Source organism: Medicago sativa, chromosome 7 (genome assembly GCF_051527215.1).
Source record: "Medicago sativa cultivar Bolivia chromosome 7, Bolivia_mono, whole genome shotgun sequence".
NCBI lineage: Eukaryota > Viridiplantae > Streptophyta > Magnoliopsida > Fabales > Fabaceae > Medicago > Medicago sativa.
This window is the reverse complement of record NC_140755.1, coordinates 78,686,205-78,703,500: the sequence shown is the minus strand read 5'-3', so window position 1 is coordinate 78,703,500 and position 17,296 is coordinate 78,686,205. Positions and strand designations below refer to the sequence as shown.

The 17,296-nt window shown below is 31.2% G+C and overlaps 1 protein-coding gene across 1 annotated transcript; it reads right to left on the bottom strand.

The window, feature by feature from the left end:
* Positions 1 to 7,103: 7,103 nt before the first annotated feature.
* Positions 7,104 to 10,614, bottom strand: CBSX6 (Cystathionine beta-synthase (CBS) family protein). The gene is made up of 2 exons (XM_085725991.1): positions 9,782 to 10,614; positions 7,104 to 8,215 (listed from the first exon to the last, which is right to left on the bottom strand). Exons 1-2 carry the CDS (start codon positions 10,120 to 10,122, stop codon positions 7,288 to 7,290), a joined length of 1,269 nt encoding a protein of 422 aa, XP_085582117.1. The 5' UTR covers positions 10,123 to 10,614; the 3' UTR covers positions 7,104 to 7,287.
* Positions 10,615 to 17,296: the final 6,682 nt, after the last annotated feature.

Here is a 17,296-nt window from a genome sequence, read left to right as displayed (position 1 = left end):
TGGTGAGGACAAATTAAACCTAAAGTTTAGTGTCCCACGCACGCTTTAGAATTAATTGTACAACTTTCATCTTGTTGTTCAAGTTATTTACAATAAAGACCCCAACACAAGATCCCCATATTTATACAATGAACAATAGTTTTTTTTTACTTATTTTATTTTATTTTTCAAAAAAATAAAATAAATAGAGGATTATTTTTGTTACACAAATATTTGGTTGTGTCATTAATCGATTTTACTACTTTATTAACCATAAAATGGCAAAACATTAACCACTTATTTTACATATAAACCTGTCATTTTTTTTACCCGAAAAACACACTTCACCGTATAAATACTAGAGAAATTAGGCTAAAATAGATCATAAATGCACTCTGCATATAGTATTCTAAATAGATCATAATCATCCATGTAATATTTTTTTTTTCTTCTTTTAAGTAGTCTAGTGAATAGAAATTCTTCTTTTTAAATAAAATAAGTGGGGTGACAGGGGTTTGAAGCTTGATCCCTACAAATATTCTGCAATCATCCCTATTAACTGAACTAAACTCACGCGACTCCGTGTAATATAATCTTGAACACCCTAAGAAAATACTAGAATCACAATAATTATAAATAACAACTAATTAATATATAAAAATATCAAATAATAGTTTATTGGCTCAACTAAACATTGATGTTCTTAACTATGAGATGGGCACACGTCTAAACACCCAATAGGTTGAACTAGTGGTCACCAAGCTTGTACATGGAAAAATTAACCCAACTCAAGTGCAGTTTGCTTTCAAATCCGAATGATTTACTATTGTCCGGTTTGTTTGTTTTTTTCTTTTTCTTTCAATGATAAGAATTTGTCTGGTTTGTTTTATTACTCAATAAGTGGATGCAATGAAATCTAATTTCGTTGTTCGAATAGTCTACATCCAAAATGAAATTAGTATGTACGTGTTGTTACTGTTTATTTGGGCATCTAATCTTTTCAACTTTTCCACATGAATATTCTGCTATTATCGTTGAATGATGTCTCTTTTTATATATAAAAAAAATCTTATAAATAAATTAAATTATATAATAGTGGAGTGAAGAGGAGTATACACCTGCTTTCTTCGTCACCTTTGGCAGAATGCTGGCTATTAATGAACCATTACTCATATATGATATGATGTATACCACTTCGACTATTTGTTAATGGCTAATGCTATTATGAGTATGCTAAGAACTTCTTTTTTTTTTGGAAGATATTATGCTAAGAACTTGTGTACCACATAAATTTAATTTATATGCATGTCAATATTAAAATATTCTTAAATAAAAATTCAATTTCTCTTTAAAACTAATCTTAGTTTTTCATTTTTTTTCCCCCGCAGAATGCATCCACAAGAGGAACCGAGTTCTGCACAATGTAGAAGACTAGTCATTCTATGAGACATTTTAATTACTTGTTTTTTGTAAACAAAAAAAATAGTTAGTTGTCTTGTAAAAGATAGTATTATTAATGTGAGTACAAGAAATACTTCAACCTATACAATTATAATTAGTATTTTATTATAGAGAAATACTAATAAGTGTTTTAGCAGAAACTCTTGAAAATGAATTTTATCTTAAAAATTGTGTATCCAACATATTGAAATTTTGAAAAACAACTTTTTTTTATATAAAACTTAACAATTATTTTCTTTTTTGAATCTTTAACAAACACCCCGAAGACACTTGTTAGTATGACCATAATTTAACAAACACCCCGAAGACACTTGTTAGTATGACCATAAATATAATTAGTAATATATTGTGCTACGAACTTAAGGCAACTCGACTACTTATTGCAGAGTTGGCAACTCGACTACTTATTGCAGAGTTGGAAATAAGCCATTTAGTTACTTTGATTTTTTAATGGGTTAATTATGTTTCTAGTCCCTATAAAATAGCGACCTTGTAAGTTTAGTCCCTACTTAATTTTAATAGCATTTTTAGTCCCTATAAAAAAAATTTACTTATAATTTTAGTCTCTGCTAAAACAAAGTTTGATTAATTATCCTTAAACTCTTAAATTTTTGAACGATTTTTTTGAGACAGGATTAGAACACTATGAAAGGTTCGTTTACTAAAATTTAGAATTTTCTGACATGAAATGAATTAAATATGAATTTTTTAAAACGACAACTGTTAAAGATAAAAAGTAATAAAATCTGGATGTAGAAATCAAATTTTGCGATAATTTTTTGCGGACGAACTTTTAGTAATGTTCTAAACATGTCTGCAAAAAATTGTTCAAAAATTTAAGAGTTTAAGCATAAATTAAACAAATTTGAATTGAGTAGGGACTAATACTCAGTGCAGAAAAACAAAATTAGGGACTAAAAATGCTATTAAAATTAAGTAGGGACTAAACTTACAAGGTCGCTATTTTATAGGGACTAGAAACATAATTAACCCTTTTTGAATTGGTGGTAATTTGTGGAGAGAAAACACCTATTTGGTGGAAATCTCGTCATTTTCTATAAGAGGTCGTCTTGTTTTGTTTAAAGATGTCTTGTTTGCGTTTCTTATTTACTTTCTTTCTTCAAGGCTCCTACGGTGGGAGGGTTAGGTGTAAATGGAAGTTTAAGTTTCTAAATGGAAGGAGTTGGTTAAAGAATGTTCTCTGTTAGTTGATAACATTATTATGCAAGAAAATACTTTGGACAAGACTTGGAGAAATATTTTTAGTGGCGAGTTTCTAGTCATTGGAGTTTATTAGTTGTTGATGTTGGGTTCGAATGTTGAAAAATCTCTTTTGTTTGATCTTTCTTGGAATAAAGTTGTAGGTACACGGATAAACTTACCTCGATTTTGATAAGGAAAATCATAATTGACTGGATTTGGGTTTATGTTTTCCCAATTTAGAAAGATGGAGTGGGGTGGATAATGGGGCAGGCCATAATACCTAAACTCCATCATATATGGAGTTAGGTTGTATTTTTCACCCAGTCGGAGGTCGAGTGCAATTATGCCTTGAACCCAATCGAATTCGAGGACGGGGAAGGCAAAAACCGCCTCAACCCTACATTGTTGCCATGCCTAGCCTCAATCCTAGTACACATGGATATGCCTTGTGTGTGGTTGATTTAAAATGATAAAATATTTCAATAGAAAAAAAAGAAAAAAAAACTTGTCTTCAGTCATTTAGAGTATATTAAATTGTTGTCTTGTTCTCGTGAGTTTCACTCAATTTATAGGAACAATGCATCATATATATAGGAGGCGGAGTCAAATTGTAGACACCCCACTTACTTACCTTAAGATGTGAAGTTTTAGTGAATAGACTACTTAACAAATAAATTATTGTATTAGTGCATGCAAATTTCGTCGTTAGACTCTTTAAAATAAAATAAAAATATCTTAAGAAATCATTTTATAATTAGGAGCAGAGATAATATTCATCATGTCTCACAATTAGTGTACTATTTATTTTTTTTTGAAGGAATTGGTGTACTATTTATAAAAAATTATTATCCTCAAATGAATGTCACGATTAACTTTCATGAACGTCCTAAAAAGTAAAAGCATCGATTAAATAATTCGTTCAAAAAATAAAAATTCACGACCGAATTTTTTGCTTTAAAAACAAATCAAATATGTACTCTAAAGTTAGAAGGGATATTGCATAATATATATGTACGAAATGAGGTTAAAAATGTATATTTTAAACCACTAGAAATAAAAAAGACAAATCAAATACTCGTAAAAATAAGGCTTAAATGCTCTTTTGGTCCCTTAACTATTTATTTGGTATCGCTTTGGTCCCTTAACTAAAAAAAAGATTGTTTTGGTATTTTATCTTTATCTCCGTTACCTATTTTGGTCCCTTCTGTTAAATAAATTCAAAAAAACGTTAGGGTTTGTACCAACCCAGATTTTGGGACCAAAACGATACCAAATAAATACTTAAGGGACCAAAATAACATTTAAGTTTTTTTTATCATCTTCTTTTTCTTCATCTTCTTCCTTCATCATCTTCATCATCTTCATTAAATCTTCATCAAAAAACTGGTAAAAAAAACAGTCTATTGTTTTCTTCTTAAATCACTACACCATAACCATCATCTTCATCCTCTCATCACTACTATTAACAACAACACCTAATATCATCATACCCATAAATATTCTAACAACAACACATAACATTGAGTTCAAATTCTGCAGAAATCTTCATAAATCCAATTGTTTCATCAGCATCACCAAAACCATACCCACATATCATCAGAACCTCAAAGCTTCATCATTTACCACTTTCTTCACCCAAAGTCACAATTTTTTTCATTTGGATCATAAAGATCTACTTTTTTTAAAATAAAAAAAAAAAGAAGAAGAAAAAAATGTTTGATTTGGAACCTAAAAAAAAAGAAGAAAAATATGTTTGATTTGGAACCAATTAAACGACCTAATGTTGTTGTGTGTTTCTCAACTTGTTGTTTTCATTTCCAGAAAATCAGCTTGGTGATTGAAATATATAGAATTGATCCAACAAGTTTTGATTTAGGTAAGGTTTTTTAATCACACTGGGTGATTTTGCGATTGTTATATTTAATTTGTAGCTCTGGTAATAAATTTGAAGAGATGAAGATTGAAATTTACAAAAATAAAATTAAGTTTTTTTTATTTTTTATGGGTTTGAAGATAGGTGTATGTATATGATGAAGATGAAGAAGAAGAGGAGGGAAGAAGATGAAGATAACTAAAAACAATTGGTTGTTGATGGTATATTCTATGGGTATGATGATATTAGGTGTTGAAGATGATGAAGAAAATGATGAAGAGGAGAAAGGAAGAAGATGAAGAAAAAGAAGATAAAAAAAAAAAAAACTTAAATGTTATTTTGGTCCCTTAAGTATTTATTTGGTATCGTTTTGGTCCCAAAATCTGGGTTGGTACAAACCCTAACGTTTTTTTGAATTTATTTAACGGAAGGGACCAAAATAGGTAACGGAGATAAAGATAAAATACCAAAACAATCTTTTTTTTAGTTAAGGGACCAAAGCGATACCAAATAAATAGTTAAGGGACCAAAAGAGCATTTAAGCCTAAAAATAATTAATACATCAATTATTATTATATAAAAGTTAAAACTTTTTTAAAAAAATTATTATATAGTAAAAGTTAAACTTTTGATCCAGAAGTCATAGCTCAACTGTCAAAATGCCGAAATTGTTAGGCCGGATGTCATGACTTGGGTTCGAACCCCGGTATCCACTTGTGTGTGTGAGTTTATAATGGCTTTGTCATTTCGTCTATCTACCAAAAAAAAAGCGTCTATCTACCAAAAAAAAAAGTTAAACTTTTGATTCCTTAATTAATCGATACAGGACACATATTATTAGCAATTATATTGAGCATATTAATCACTTCCTCCGTCTCATGATAATTGTCTTTTTACCATTTTTTTCTTACTACTCGACTAACTACAATTAATAAGGATGTTTTAGTAAATAATACTAATATTGCCATCAAAATCAACACAATTAATCACTTCCTTAATAATCGTGCATAAAACTTAAACGACTGTTATTTAGATATGGAGGGAGACGTAGTTTTCATGAGACCTGTAACTGTACGTAACGAGTAGGAACATTTGCATTCAATAATTCTGAAACGGTTACAACTTTACTTGCCTTGTGATCACACGTTAGGTTGTTCAAATATTAGGCCAAATTCCAAGCACATAATCAATCAGGTATCAGAAGGTTGGCTTGCCCTTTGCATCAAATTTTAATTTGAGATCTTTTTTATCAAAAAAATTAATTTGAGATCCGTGTGATTAAATCAAATTAAATTTTCATCATAAATAATTGAGATCTGACTATTGAAAATGTCATTTGAGTGATTGGAATGGAAACCAAAAGGGTACAAGCACCCAATGGACCATGTGGACACAAAGTTTGCAGTCATCATCAACATTTCTTATATCACATTACTAACACCCTAACGACATTAAATAATTTTAGAAAACTATTGATCACAGCATTATTTTATAAAATATATAGTTTTCTTTTACATTATTAACATGTTGAGTTTTAATAAATAATTTCTTTCTTAATTTGTTAACCATTATACTTTTTTTTTGGTACAAAAGAGGGCCTTAGGCCCTACCATTATACTTTTTTTACTCAACCATAATCATACTTCAAGAGCAACTATTTGTCTATTCTAACAATTTTGTCAATGATACAATGTATATATTATTTGTTTAAGATTTTAGAATGCCCAGATGGAGAAATTTATCTTGTTTTTATTGATGCATAATGCGAGAATAATTGAATAAACAAATCATGGCCAAACAGTTCACTAATAGATAATATATCTGTATTTCAATTCACTCACTCCTCAAATAGTCAAATTAGACGTTTTTAGGTGTAGACATGTGATGTGTTGTGTCCGACCCAACTTATATAATTACATTGAATTATCTGATTTTCTCAAATAATTAGCGGTATCGACGTATCACTGTCAAATTCGTATCTGGTATCGTGTCTGTATATGTTCTTCATAGCTATTGATGCTACTTCACAAAACTTGCAATGTTTAAGAAAACATCATAACCAAGGCATGTGTTTGTTAAGGTAGTTATCTTATGTAATGCAAAAGACTGAGATTTGAGGGGAGTCTTTTACAAAGAGATTATCAAAAAAATCTCAAAGGGATATCATATATACGACTGTGTTGGCACCTCATGTTATGTAAATTGATCACAATCAATAGAGTCCAAATTCCATACGATACGAGACAATTGTAAAATGATCACAATTACATTACCTCTTTTAATAATAACAAGGGAAAGCTTGTTAAGGAACAATTACTCCTTTTCAGTTATTTTTAAAAATACTAATTTTTATGATTGGCCAAATCTGGCCTCTTGGAAAAAGTGGTATCTGGACTCTAGAGGTTGGTGGTCCTTGTTCCACAACCTGGCCAGCAAGCAATTGGGTAGGAAATATCATAGTTTAGTCAAACATGTAAGCCGCCAAAATAGTGTGGAAATTTTGAAATGTCACGACATGGCACACTCTAGAAGCTAATAATTTCTTTCATTTTCCTTATTTTTTCTCATGTTCTCCCTGCATCAATCATAGCACATGCAAACATTGCTTATTCCATTTTATTGCCATTATCGAATAATAAAAAACTTGTTTGGAAGCAAACAACAAAAACCCATTTCAAGTCTGAATGTATTATGAGATATAATTTAGCACCAAACAAGAAACAACTGCTAAAAGCACTCTCATTGAAAGAACTCAAGGCAAAAAAAAAAATTCAACACTGAATTTCATTTCCATACTCTTCAATAGGTTTATTAGCAGGAATGAAGATAGTAGGTGGTTTGGTCACAGCACCTAATATATCAGCATATCCCACCACACCAACCAAAACATCATCATTCTCATCCTCAGTCACCCAAACATGAGTTGCCCTATGAGATAGCATCTGAGCCATGACTGCAGCCAATGAACTGGTCATTTTACATGTCAAAGGCGCACTTCTACCTCGAAACATGCTCCTCGAACCGAAGCTATTGCTTGGAGAATTACTGAAGAATCCAATACTCCTACTGCTGAACTTCTTCAGTTTTCTCGAACCACCGCCGCCGTTAACCAAATCATTATCTGCTCCAGGATTGATGCAGAGATCAGGAGGTGACCCTGGGGTAACATTATCTTCAACTCCCAAAACAAACTGTCCTGCCGAGAGATTCGCTAAAGCCCATGCGGCGGATAAGTAATCACATTTCCATAATTTGATTGCTGAAATTTCTCCAATGATTTTACACTGACCGTCTGACATACTTTCTATTACTGCAACTGCACTTGGATCTTGAGGGACCTTTTGAGTTGATTCTAGTGCGGGAGTGGAGGATTCAATATAACTGTAGTTTGGATTAATTGCTCCAAGCGCAGCGATGGAAGTGAGAGGGATCGGAGCTAGTGCTCCAAGACAACCGATGATGAAACGGAGTACGTCTTCTCTGGAGAGACAGCAATACTTATCACGAATAGAAGCTGAGGTGTTTCCATTTAGGTTTACAGATAGATTGTTGTTGCTGCTGCTAGGAGATTCGGGATTCTTGAGCCACTTGCCGTGGTAGATAACTGAGAAACGCTTACTCATGCCCTTCCATACAATACTCTTAGGAACAAGCAAACGCTTCACGCCTTGCTTCATCATGTCCAGTGCATCTATCAACCTTAATCAGAGGAAATAAATATTATATTTAAAGTGTGTTTAGCAAATTAGAAAACTGACTGTGCAAATCAAAACTAGTTATGAAACACTTCAATTCAAACTAGCTTTAAAATGTAGAATATTGCCTAAATTTTTCAAATTATTTATACATCAAAGGACTTTCCTTATATTTTGATGCCTCTTTTGAAATTATGATAGAGTGAAAACAGGAAAAAGAGGAAAATGAAAAAACTTTTGACTCGGATATGACCATTTTCACCGGATTTGTTTTTAAAACTAATCAAACAAGAACTAGCTTTTCAAACTTTAAGTGATCATTACCAAACACATTTTAAAACAAGTTTCACTATACTTGGTCGTCGAGTTGCTAAAGATTGACAAACATCGCCAAACCATTTTCTTTTTTACTTCATTTTTGTCATGATAAGAAGAATGACCACACATTAGTAGAGCAACATTTATCATATTTTTGCTTATCGTAATATCTGATAAATACAATAACATGCATTTTTTATATAAAAATGCTTCACCTCTGTTCTTAAAAAAGGAATGGTAGCCACAGATTCAAGGCTTTTAAGCCAACGTTTATTTAGGATCATATATAAGGTCCCAAATTCTGTGGAGACAGATAAAGAGTAATCAATATCTGCAGAAAGGTGAAAAGTAAAAAACAGAGAGAATCATAAATTAGGAAGAAAAAGTGGCCCTATGACAAGGCCTGAGTTCAAAGGTACTAAACATGCATTAGACATCCCTTTCCCTTTTGGTAACCTAGCATCAAAAACATTATAATTACAAGATATGTTAAATTTGTTGTGATCATTCTAACACAGACAGGACAGATCCTAGACAAAACTCTGGATTTCAGACTCAAACCAATGTTGTCAAATAGCGGCAGCTATTGTTCCACAATACGCCAGTTAGTTCAAAGTGCTGTCAAATAGCAGTTATAATGACTACATAGCATTGCACCGTAGCAAAATTTGACAACACTCACTCAAACTAAGGAAATACTCCCTCCGTCCCTATAGGTAAAGGGTGCTTACATATAGGGACGGAGGGAGTAATTGGTATACAGTCAATTCTCATTCTTTGATGTCTAAGACACATCTGACATATAATATACCAATGCATGAGATAAACTGGCACCTAAGATCCCAATGCTTAATATTAAAATCACAGCTATCAAGTCCTCAACTCCTCATGTTCCAAACAGCACACACCACACCAGATAAAGCAAAGCTAAATTCACTACAAATCAGCACCAATAACTAAAAAAAAAAAGCATAATTTTAAATTTTTAAACCACACCAACAAACACAAGGTAGATATACAAATAGGATCCTAATCTATGTAGCACAAACACTTCAGATTGACAACATGACACCGTACTCGGTGTCAGACACCAACACGTCTAGTTTACATTCAATCACTTCCATTTTTCAAATTATTATCGATGTCTACGTGTCTACACTACGTCGCTGTTTCATATATCCTAATCTACTCTAGTTAAAGATGTATTGAAATTCAATTAAATCAGTACAAAACAAAAACTAAATTTCCTAACCTTGTTCCAGGATCAACCAGCTTAAGCAAAGAATTATTTCTCACAACAAATTCAGAAACAGGTGTCTTCAAAGCCTTATCTTGATCCTCCAAACAAGAACTCTTAGCCAAAAACCCAACAACATCAAATGAACTCAAAATACCAACAAACCTCGTTTGTCTCATATCACTATTCTCAATAACACCTTGAGATCTCTTCTTCCAAACAGGTATACTCCCTTCAGGTGATTCCGCTATTGCTCTTATTGCAGATTCCACCGTCTCTGTCTCATGAAACTCAACCAACTCCGGTTTTCCCACCGTCAAATCTCCCACCACATGATAAACCAATACAGACGCCATTAAAATTCAAAAGGGTATTCAAATTAACCAAAAAGATTCAATTTTTTTTCACTGAATCAATAAAAAAGATGAAAAAAAAATTATGGGTGGGTGAAAAAAAAATGATTGGTGGCTATAAAAGAGTATGGAGAAAGATGAGGAGAAGATGAAGGGCGTTAATGGGTGGTCGATGAAGGATCGAGTTTAGAAAAAGAGGAAGAGAGAAAGAGATTTGCAGTTGCATTGCCATGGAAGAAGAAGAAGAACAACAAGGTTATAGCCCATCAATCGAAGAAGTAACTAAAGAAAAGTGCGTTGATTTAGGAGAAGATTGTTACTAGTATATGTTTTTGAGAATTAAAACAGGGAAAAAGAAAGGAAATTGGATGGATCAAAAAAGAACAAAGAACAAAAGGGTTATGCGGTTTGTGGACCAAGTAGATAGATAGACATAGAAGACAGAGAGAGATGCAGAGAATGTGCGTGAGAGTCAGTGTTCTCTGATGTGAATGTGAATTTGTGAATACGATGCACCAATATACTTACCAAGTTAGTTGGGTTGTGTGCTCAAATTTTTATGTTTCAAGTAAGTTTTCTAAAATATTACTCCATCCGTTTCGTAATACAACTTGTACATTTTGAAGAAATTACATATGCTAAGGAATCAAATAAATGTTGTCATTTTTTATGAAATTCTTTGTGTTTTTTCTATAATACTCTTACTCATTTACTATTTCATTCTATTATTTCTCTCTCTACAATAAATAGGTAAATGTATTATGGGTAGTGTTAACTTGTGCCCTTAGGGCACATGTTAAGAAATCCAAAAAAAGAAATATTCTCTTAAGCTTTATACATTCAATTCATTAAAACATTAAAAAGTAAATTTAATGCACACATTTCAATACATTATTTCTAGTTTTGGCTTCTAAACTTGTGCCTTAAGGGCACAAGTTAACATTTCCCATGTATTATTGATAAACCAATAACTAATGTTGCATTGAAACTTAAAAGTGATAAGTAAAGTGAAATAAAACTATTCTCTAAAATGGACAAGTATTGTGAAACGGATGGAGTAATAAAATAATTTGTTGTGTATAAAAAATTCTAGAAGCCAAAAAAATTGTTCATTTAATATTGTTGGAGATTGTGGTATTTTGTTTTGTCTTGTTTTTGTGGTGTTTTGTTTATGTTGTTCTCTTTATTACTTACTTCCTCCGATCATATTTATAAGAAGAAGAAAAAAAACAATTTTGTATGCTCATTGAATGATTAATGTATGTGATCAATATAAAGACCAGATACACAACTTACTTATAAATGTGACGGAGAGTACCTTTTAGCATGTGAAAGACTTCCCTAATCTTTTTTTAAGAAGTGTCGTATGTTAGAGTACAAGAAGTGTTCAGGTCAAACAGTAACAAAACTAAAGGATTCGTCGTCGCACTATAAAACAAGAGCAAACACTAAAATAATACAACAAAACATCTACCCACCTTTTAGGATACCCAACCTCAGCCGAATACGAGGAAGATTAGGAAGAAAACCTCGTGATCAATCAACTCCTAGACTAATCTGTCACATAGCAATATTAGTGCCAACACATAATGAGTTAATGCTCCTACTCATAGAAAGAACATGTGTGACCATAATGTTTTTTCTAAAACCCACTTCAAAGGAGAATTTAAACATATCCACTAACTTTAGCACATACGTCTCGCGTCCCAGAGAGATGTGAGCATTTTAGAATTTTCACAAAAATCACACAACAGATTATGAGACTAATAAGAAACATAACATCTCCTTTCCCTCCATCTAAGCATGGCATGATAGTAGAAAGACTTGATATATTTGATAATGCTCTCTATATTTAAGTTGGTTATGTTACTTCAAGCTAAAACATGGATCACTAGTCTTCGAGGTTAAATTATCAGTTTTTTATTACTTTTGATACCCCACAACTCTTGAGATTCTTCATAGCTGAGAAAGACTCAACTTTCTCATATTTGAATGTCCATGACTTCATTGATCCTTCATTCAGCTACATGTGCATCCATTAAACCTTAATTTTGTTGTAGATTATCAACTTAATTTTTGTTGTTGGTAGATAAACAAAAGGACAATAACTATTGAAAAATCATACAAACACAAATGGAAGAGTCGAAGTTCGAACTTCGGCCACGAGGTTCGTCCTAACAATTTTGACATCATCGTCAAATAAACTAGAACTTCTAAAAAAAACTTGGATGTAAACAATTTTATAGTAACTTTTAGTGAGAACCTTTGATTTTGCCAAAACAACAACTCCAACTCCCTTTAAAATGTGATAATGTTTATGTATACATTTTAAAAACTAAGGAGGGTGTACCAAAGCTTTTAAAATGTGATAATATTTATGTATACATTTTAGAAACTTAGAGGGTGCACCAGAGCTTATGAGTTATTGCTATGAAACTACGCACAACATAAGCCAATGAACGTATAGACCAAGTCCAAGACATATTATGAGTGTGTTTGATCTGCTAAATAGTAATATTGAACGGTATCACAAGATATAACAATGCAACACAAGACATAAATGCACAAGACAAAATTTTATGACATTGAATAATTTTTTATCTTATATGATTTTTTATGGACAAAATACCATTTTAAAATTTTAGACAAATTGTTGTTAAACAAAAAGTTGTGATATAGGCTAGTGATGGACAAGAATTTCAATTTTTACCTCCAATTTATCATGACCCGGAAATATTTTTACAAATCAAATGATGTATAACTGAGGTTGTTATATCATATTATTCATTTTTTTTAAGAGATCAAACGTACCTAAAGATAATAGTGGCACTTGAGTGTCGAAATCACATTACGGCAGGTTCATCTATATTTTGTGTATTATTGAGTGATTAGTCAATTTAGTGTCATAATTTGTAACTATCACAAATTATATCTCCACACACATTCACACTGAAATCAAATTGATGCGAAAGTTTTTTTTTTTTTACCGTAATTATTATTTAATAATGGTCACATTTATAATTACACTAATGTATTATATTAGGGCCTTTGTTAACCAATGCCCTCAGGGCAATGGTTAAGGTAACCAAAATTAGTAGCTTTATATTGGAAACAAACAATTTGTAAATTTTTTATAAGTTGACTTGACAACTTTTTATCATTTTTCAACACAAAATTTCTATTTTTGTTTCTTTATCCAATGCCCCAAGGGCACTATTTAACATTTCCCATATGTTATGAGTAATTCTTCCATCGTCATAAACGCAAATGAAATTAGAAGCACACATATAGATAAGAAAAATTAAAAGATTAAAAAAAATGTGAGTAATTTTTTTGTATGTGTTCAAATATTTTTTATTTGTGTTTGTGTTTAAAGAAGACTTGCTCATGTATTATTAAGTACACTGTTTTTGGTGATTTCACTTTACCTATCTTTTAAAAGCTAAATTAGCTAAATTTAAGATAATTGAAAAAAGAAGTGGTGCAAGGGAAAGAAAGTAAGGACTACATTCCAAAGCACACGTCACATTTTCCACGACCACAACAATTATTTTACTGGAATCGGAATAATGTAGCAAACAAACAAAAATCACAGCTTGCGTGCACAACAGGCAACATGTATTTCCTCCTGTCTTGAACATAAACCAAAGTTAAAATCTATTTAGTTATGAGATTGTATTGATTCTGTGAGATTTTAAAAGACTTTTTATGTAAAAAAACTTTATACACTCAAGATTTTAATGGATTTATCACATTGACTTTTAAGGATTTCAAACGATTTTATGGGATTTTAAAATTTTAAAGGATTCAATGAATTTTAGGGAAAAAAAGAACAAACTTACAAGTGTGAATGATAAAAATAATGAACAAATAAATTCTAGCGTTTGAATAAAGAAAAATAAAACCAATAAAAAATTCTTTTACTATTGATTTTAAAATTTTAAGGATTTTATGGATTTTATAAGATTTTAAGGGACTAAAAAACACTCTTAACACATTATTCTCCATACACATTTTTTATTTGTTAAAAATGTTATTCCCACAAAATTCAATTGTACATATTTAAAATTATGATAGCCCTTACAAATCTTTCAAAAAAAAAAAATATTGTGTCAGCCCTCATTTTGTGTTTGAAATTAGAGAAGTCGTTTGAGTTTTTCTAAGAGAGGTGAGAGAGAGAGAGAGAGAGAGAGAGAGAGAGAGAGAGAGAGAGAGAGAGAGAGAGAAGAGAGGAGGGAGAGAGAGAGAGAGAATGGAGAGATAGAGAGACGAAGAGAGAAAGGAGAGAGGGGGGAGGGGAGAGAGAGAAGGGAGAAGAAAGAGATAGTAACTTTTAAATGAAAAACAATCCCAAGAAATCTCATCTTTTCATAAAAGACTTTTTCTTGTTAAAATTACACTACAAAATCCCACAAAATCCATCAAAATCCAATTTATTAAACAATCATTCGAAATTTGAATGATTTTGAATACCATGAGACTTTTTTTAAGTGATGAAAAGTCTTGATTGAATACCTCAAGACTTTTTTAAAATGACAAAGAGTCTTGATTGAATACCACAAGACTTTTTTTAAGTTGCAAAAAGTCTTGATTGAATACCACAAGACTTTTTCATAATTAAAAAGTCTTTTAAAATCCCATAGAATCCTAATCCAATACATCCACAGTCTTTTAAAATCTTAAAGACTTTTTTTATTAAAATAGTCTTTTAAAATCCTAATCCAATACACCCCCCTAAGTTAAGATCAAATCTAATTTTATTTTCTTTATATATTTAATACCTGATTTCTGAAATTCAGTTTTGATTTTTTTTTTTCTTTCTATAATTATAATGGAAAAGTAAGATATATTTTTTTTTTTGGAAAGGAGAGAAACAATACATAAAATTTATATGAAGAGGAATACCTAAACTAACAAATTCGTCTTCAACTTTGTAAAACACTCTCAAATAAACATATAAGATTATAAAAATTTCAATACGGTCTTTGCCTCTATATTAAACTACAGTGCGGTTTGGTTCGGTTTTGGGGTTAAAAGTCATCTGAATCGCAAGATAAAAAAACATGCGGTTTGGTTTCGTTCGGAAACCAATGCTGTCTTCTCTGGGGGTTTGGATCGGTTGGTGAGGTTTTCCTCGATGCAGTATAATTTTTTGTTTCCAACATTGATATCAAGTTAAAAAACTAAAACACAACAAATTTCCAACATTACATTTTAATTTTCATCCAACGATGTTTCCAACAACATAAACCAAATTAAAAACGTGTACAAAAAGTAATCATATTCCGTAAGAAATGTAAAAGACTATTTTTTTCACTATATAAAAGTTCAAGTAGCACATAGATGCATTTTTAAAATAAAAAGCAAAGAAAAAATTTAACAAGAGAAAAAAATGTCATTTATAAAAGTTTTCATTGAGTTTCTATGAGTATTGGTCTATGTGACATATGTTTAATTAGTGTTTTTCATATGTTGCAGTTTGGTTTGGTTCAGTTGATAAAATAAACACTGCAAACCAAACCAAACCATGCGGTTGTGTAAAAAAATGATCCAAAATCCAAATACATCCGAACCAAATGCAGTTTTTTGCGGTTTCAGTTTGGGTTGGTCCGATTTGCGGTTTTTCTATTGGAATGGTTCAATTTTGAACACCCCTAATTTTAAGTACTCAGTATCAATTTGATCCTTATATTTAACCATTTATCATCAGTTTAGCCCGATAAACGTTTTAAGCCTTTACAACAACCCACATGTATATTCTTGCGTTTCTTGTCCGTTCTCACTTGTAATAAATAGCACTTCTCATTAAGCCTATAACATTACTATGGTCTAAACAATTTGGTCTAAACATTAATATTTAAGGTTCTTAAAGAGTGACACCAGAACTCATTAACATTTCCTTTAAAATATTTACGGTTAAATATGTTTTAATCCCTATAAATATTTTAACTTCATGCTTTACTCTCTTTAAAAAAAATTCGACTATTAAAATTTTTTCTTGCATTTTTTTAACAATGAATGAATTAAATATGAATTTTTATGTTTTTGGTGCTTAAAAATTCATATTTAATTTATATTTTGTTAAAAATTCTATTTTTTATATAAATTCTTATAATATTCTAAACATGCAAAAATTTGAAGGATGCACGTGATCTGATTTTAAAGCAGAACCAAAATTGTAGATGGAAAACTTTTTTTTGAAGGAAGACGGGAAACTTTTATAAACTACAAGTCGAAGAAAAATTGTAAGTTCAAGAACAATTTTTTTTTTAAGAAACTAATAAGTTCAAGAACAATTTTTTTTTTTAAGAAACTATGATACCTCGAGGAGTAGCACATTCTCAGGTTCCAAACCAATACCACTAGTTCAACATGGGTTTCTAGAACAATTTTTTTTTTTAATATTTATAGAAGCCAACTAGTACACCAGCGGTGATGCAGGAGGGTTTTCTTAGTAATTTAGTAGTATTTTATTATTGAAGCCTAATTTTCTAGAACTTTCTATTTTGTTTTTAGTTTGTTATTTTTGGCCCATTAGGGTTTGTTATTACCTAAGAGGCAACTTATAACTTTCATTCCATCAATAATATTTAGAGAGTTTTTCTGAATTTTGGGTGGATTCTGGAACCCTGTTTTCACACTTTCATTTCGTCTCTTGTCAACTTGTCTCTTTCAATCTAGGTTTAGCGCTTGCTAGCTCCGCTTCCGTACTGCGTCAAGCGGCCGCACAAACTCCACATACTTTCTGAATACTCAGAGATACAGCGTCACACAAACTACACATATTTTCTCAAAGAATGTCTATTCAGCAAAAATCATCTGTGAATATGATCAAACAAAGGCCATCGCGATTCGTTTCGATGGCTTCGTTGACAGTTCAACTTGTTTTGGGAGCAGCGGCGAAGCTAGCAATAATTCTATGAGGTGGCCACATATAAAGATTTTTTTTTAAACTAAACTAACCAAGTAGGCAACAAAAATTCACAATAACTATTACTTATATAAAATGTTCTTCATAAAATATACACTTGATTCAACAAGAACGGATTATACCAAAAAATGCGGCAATAAACTATTTTGTACCAAAAAAGCCACAGTAGAATAACGGATTGTACCAAAAAAACTACAACAAAAGAAATAAAAACTAAAAGTAGCTATTTATGAAAATTGATGTTAG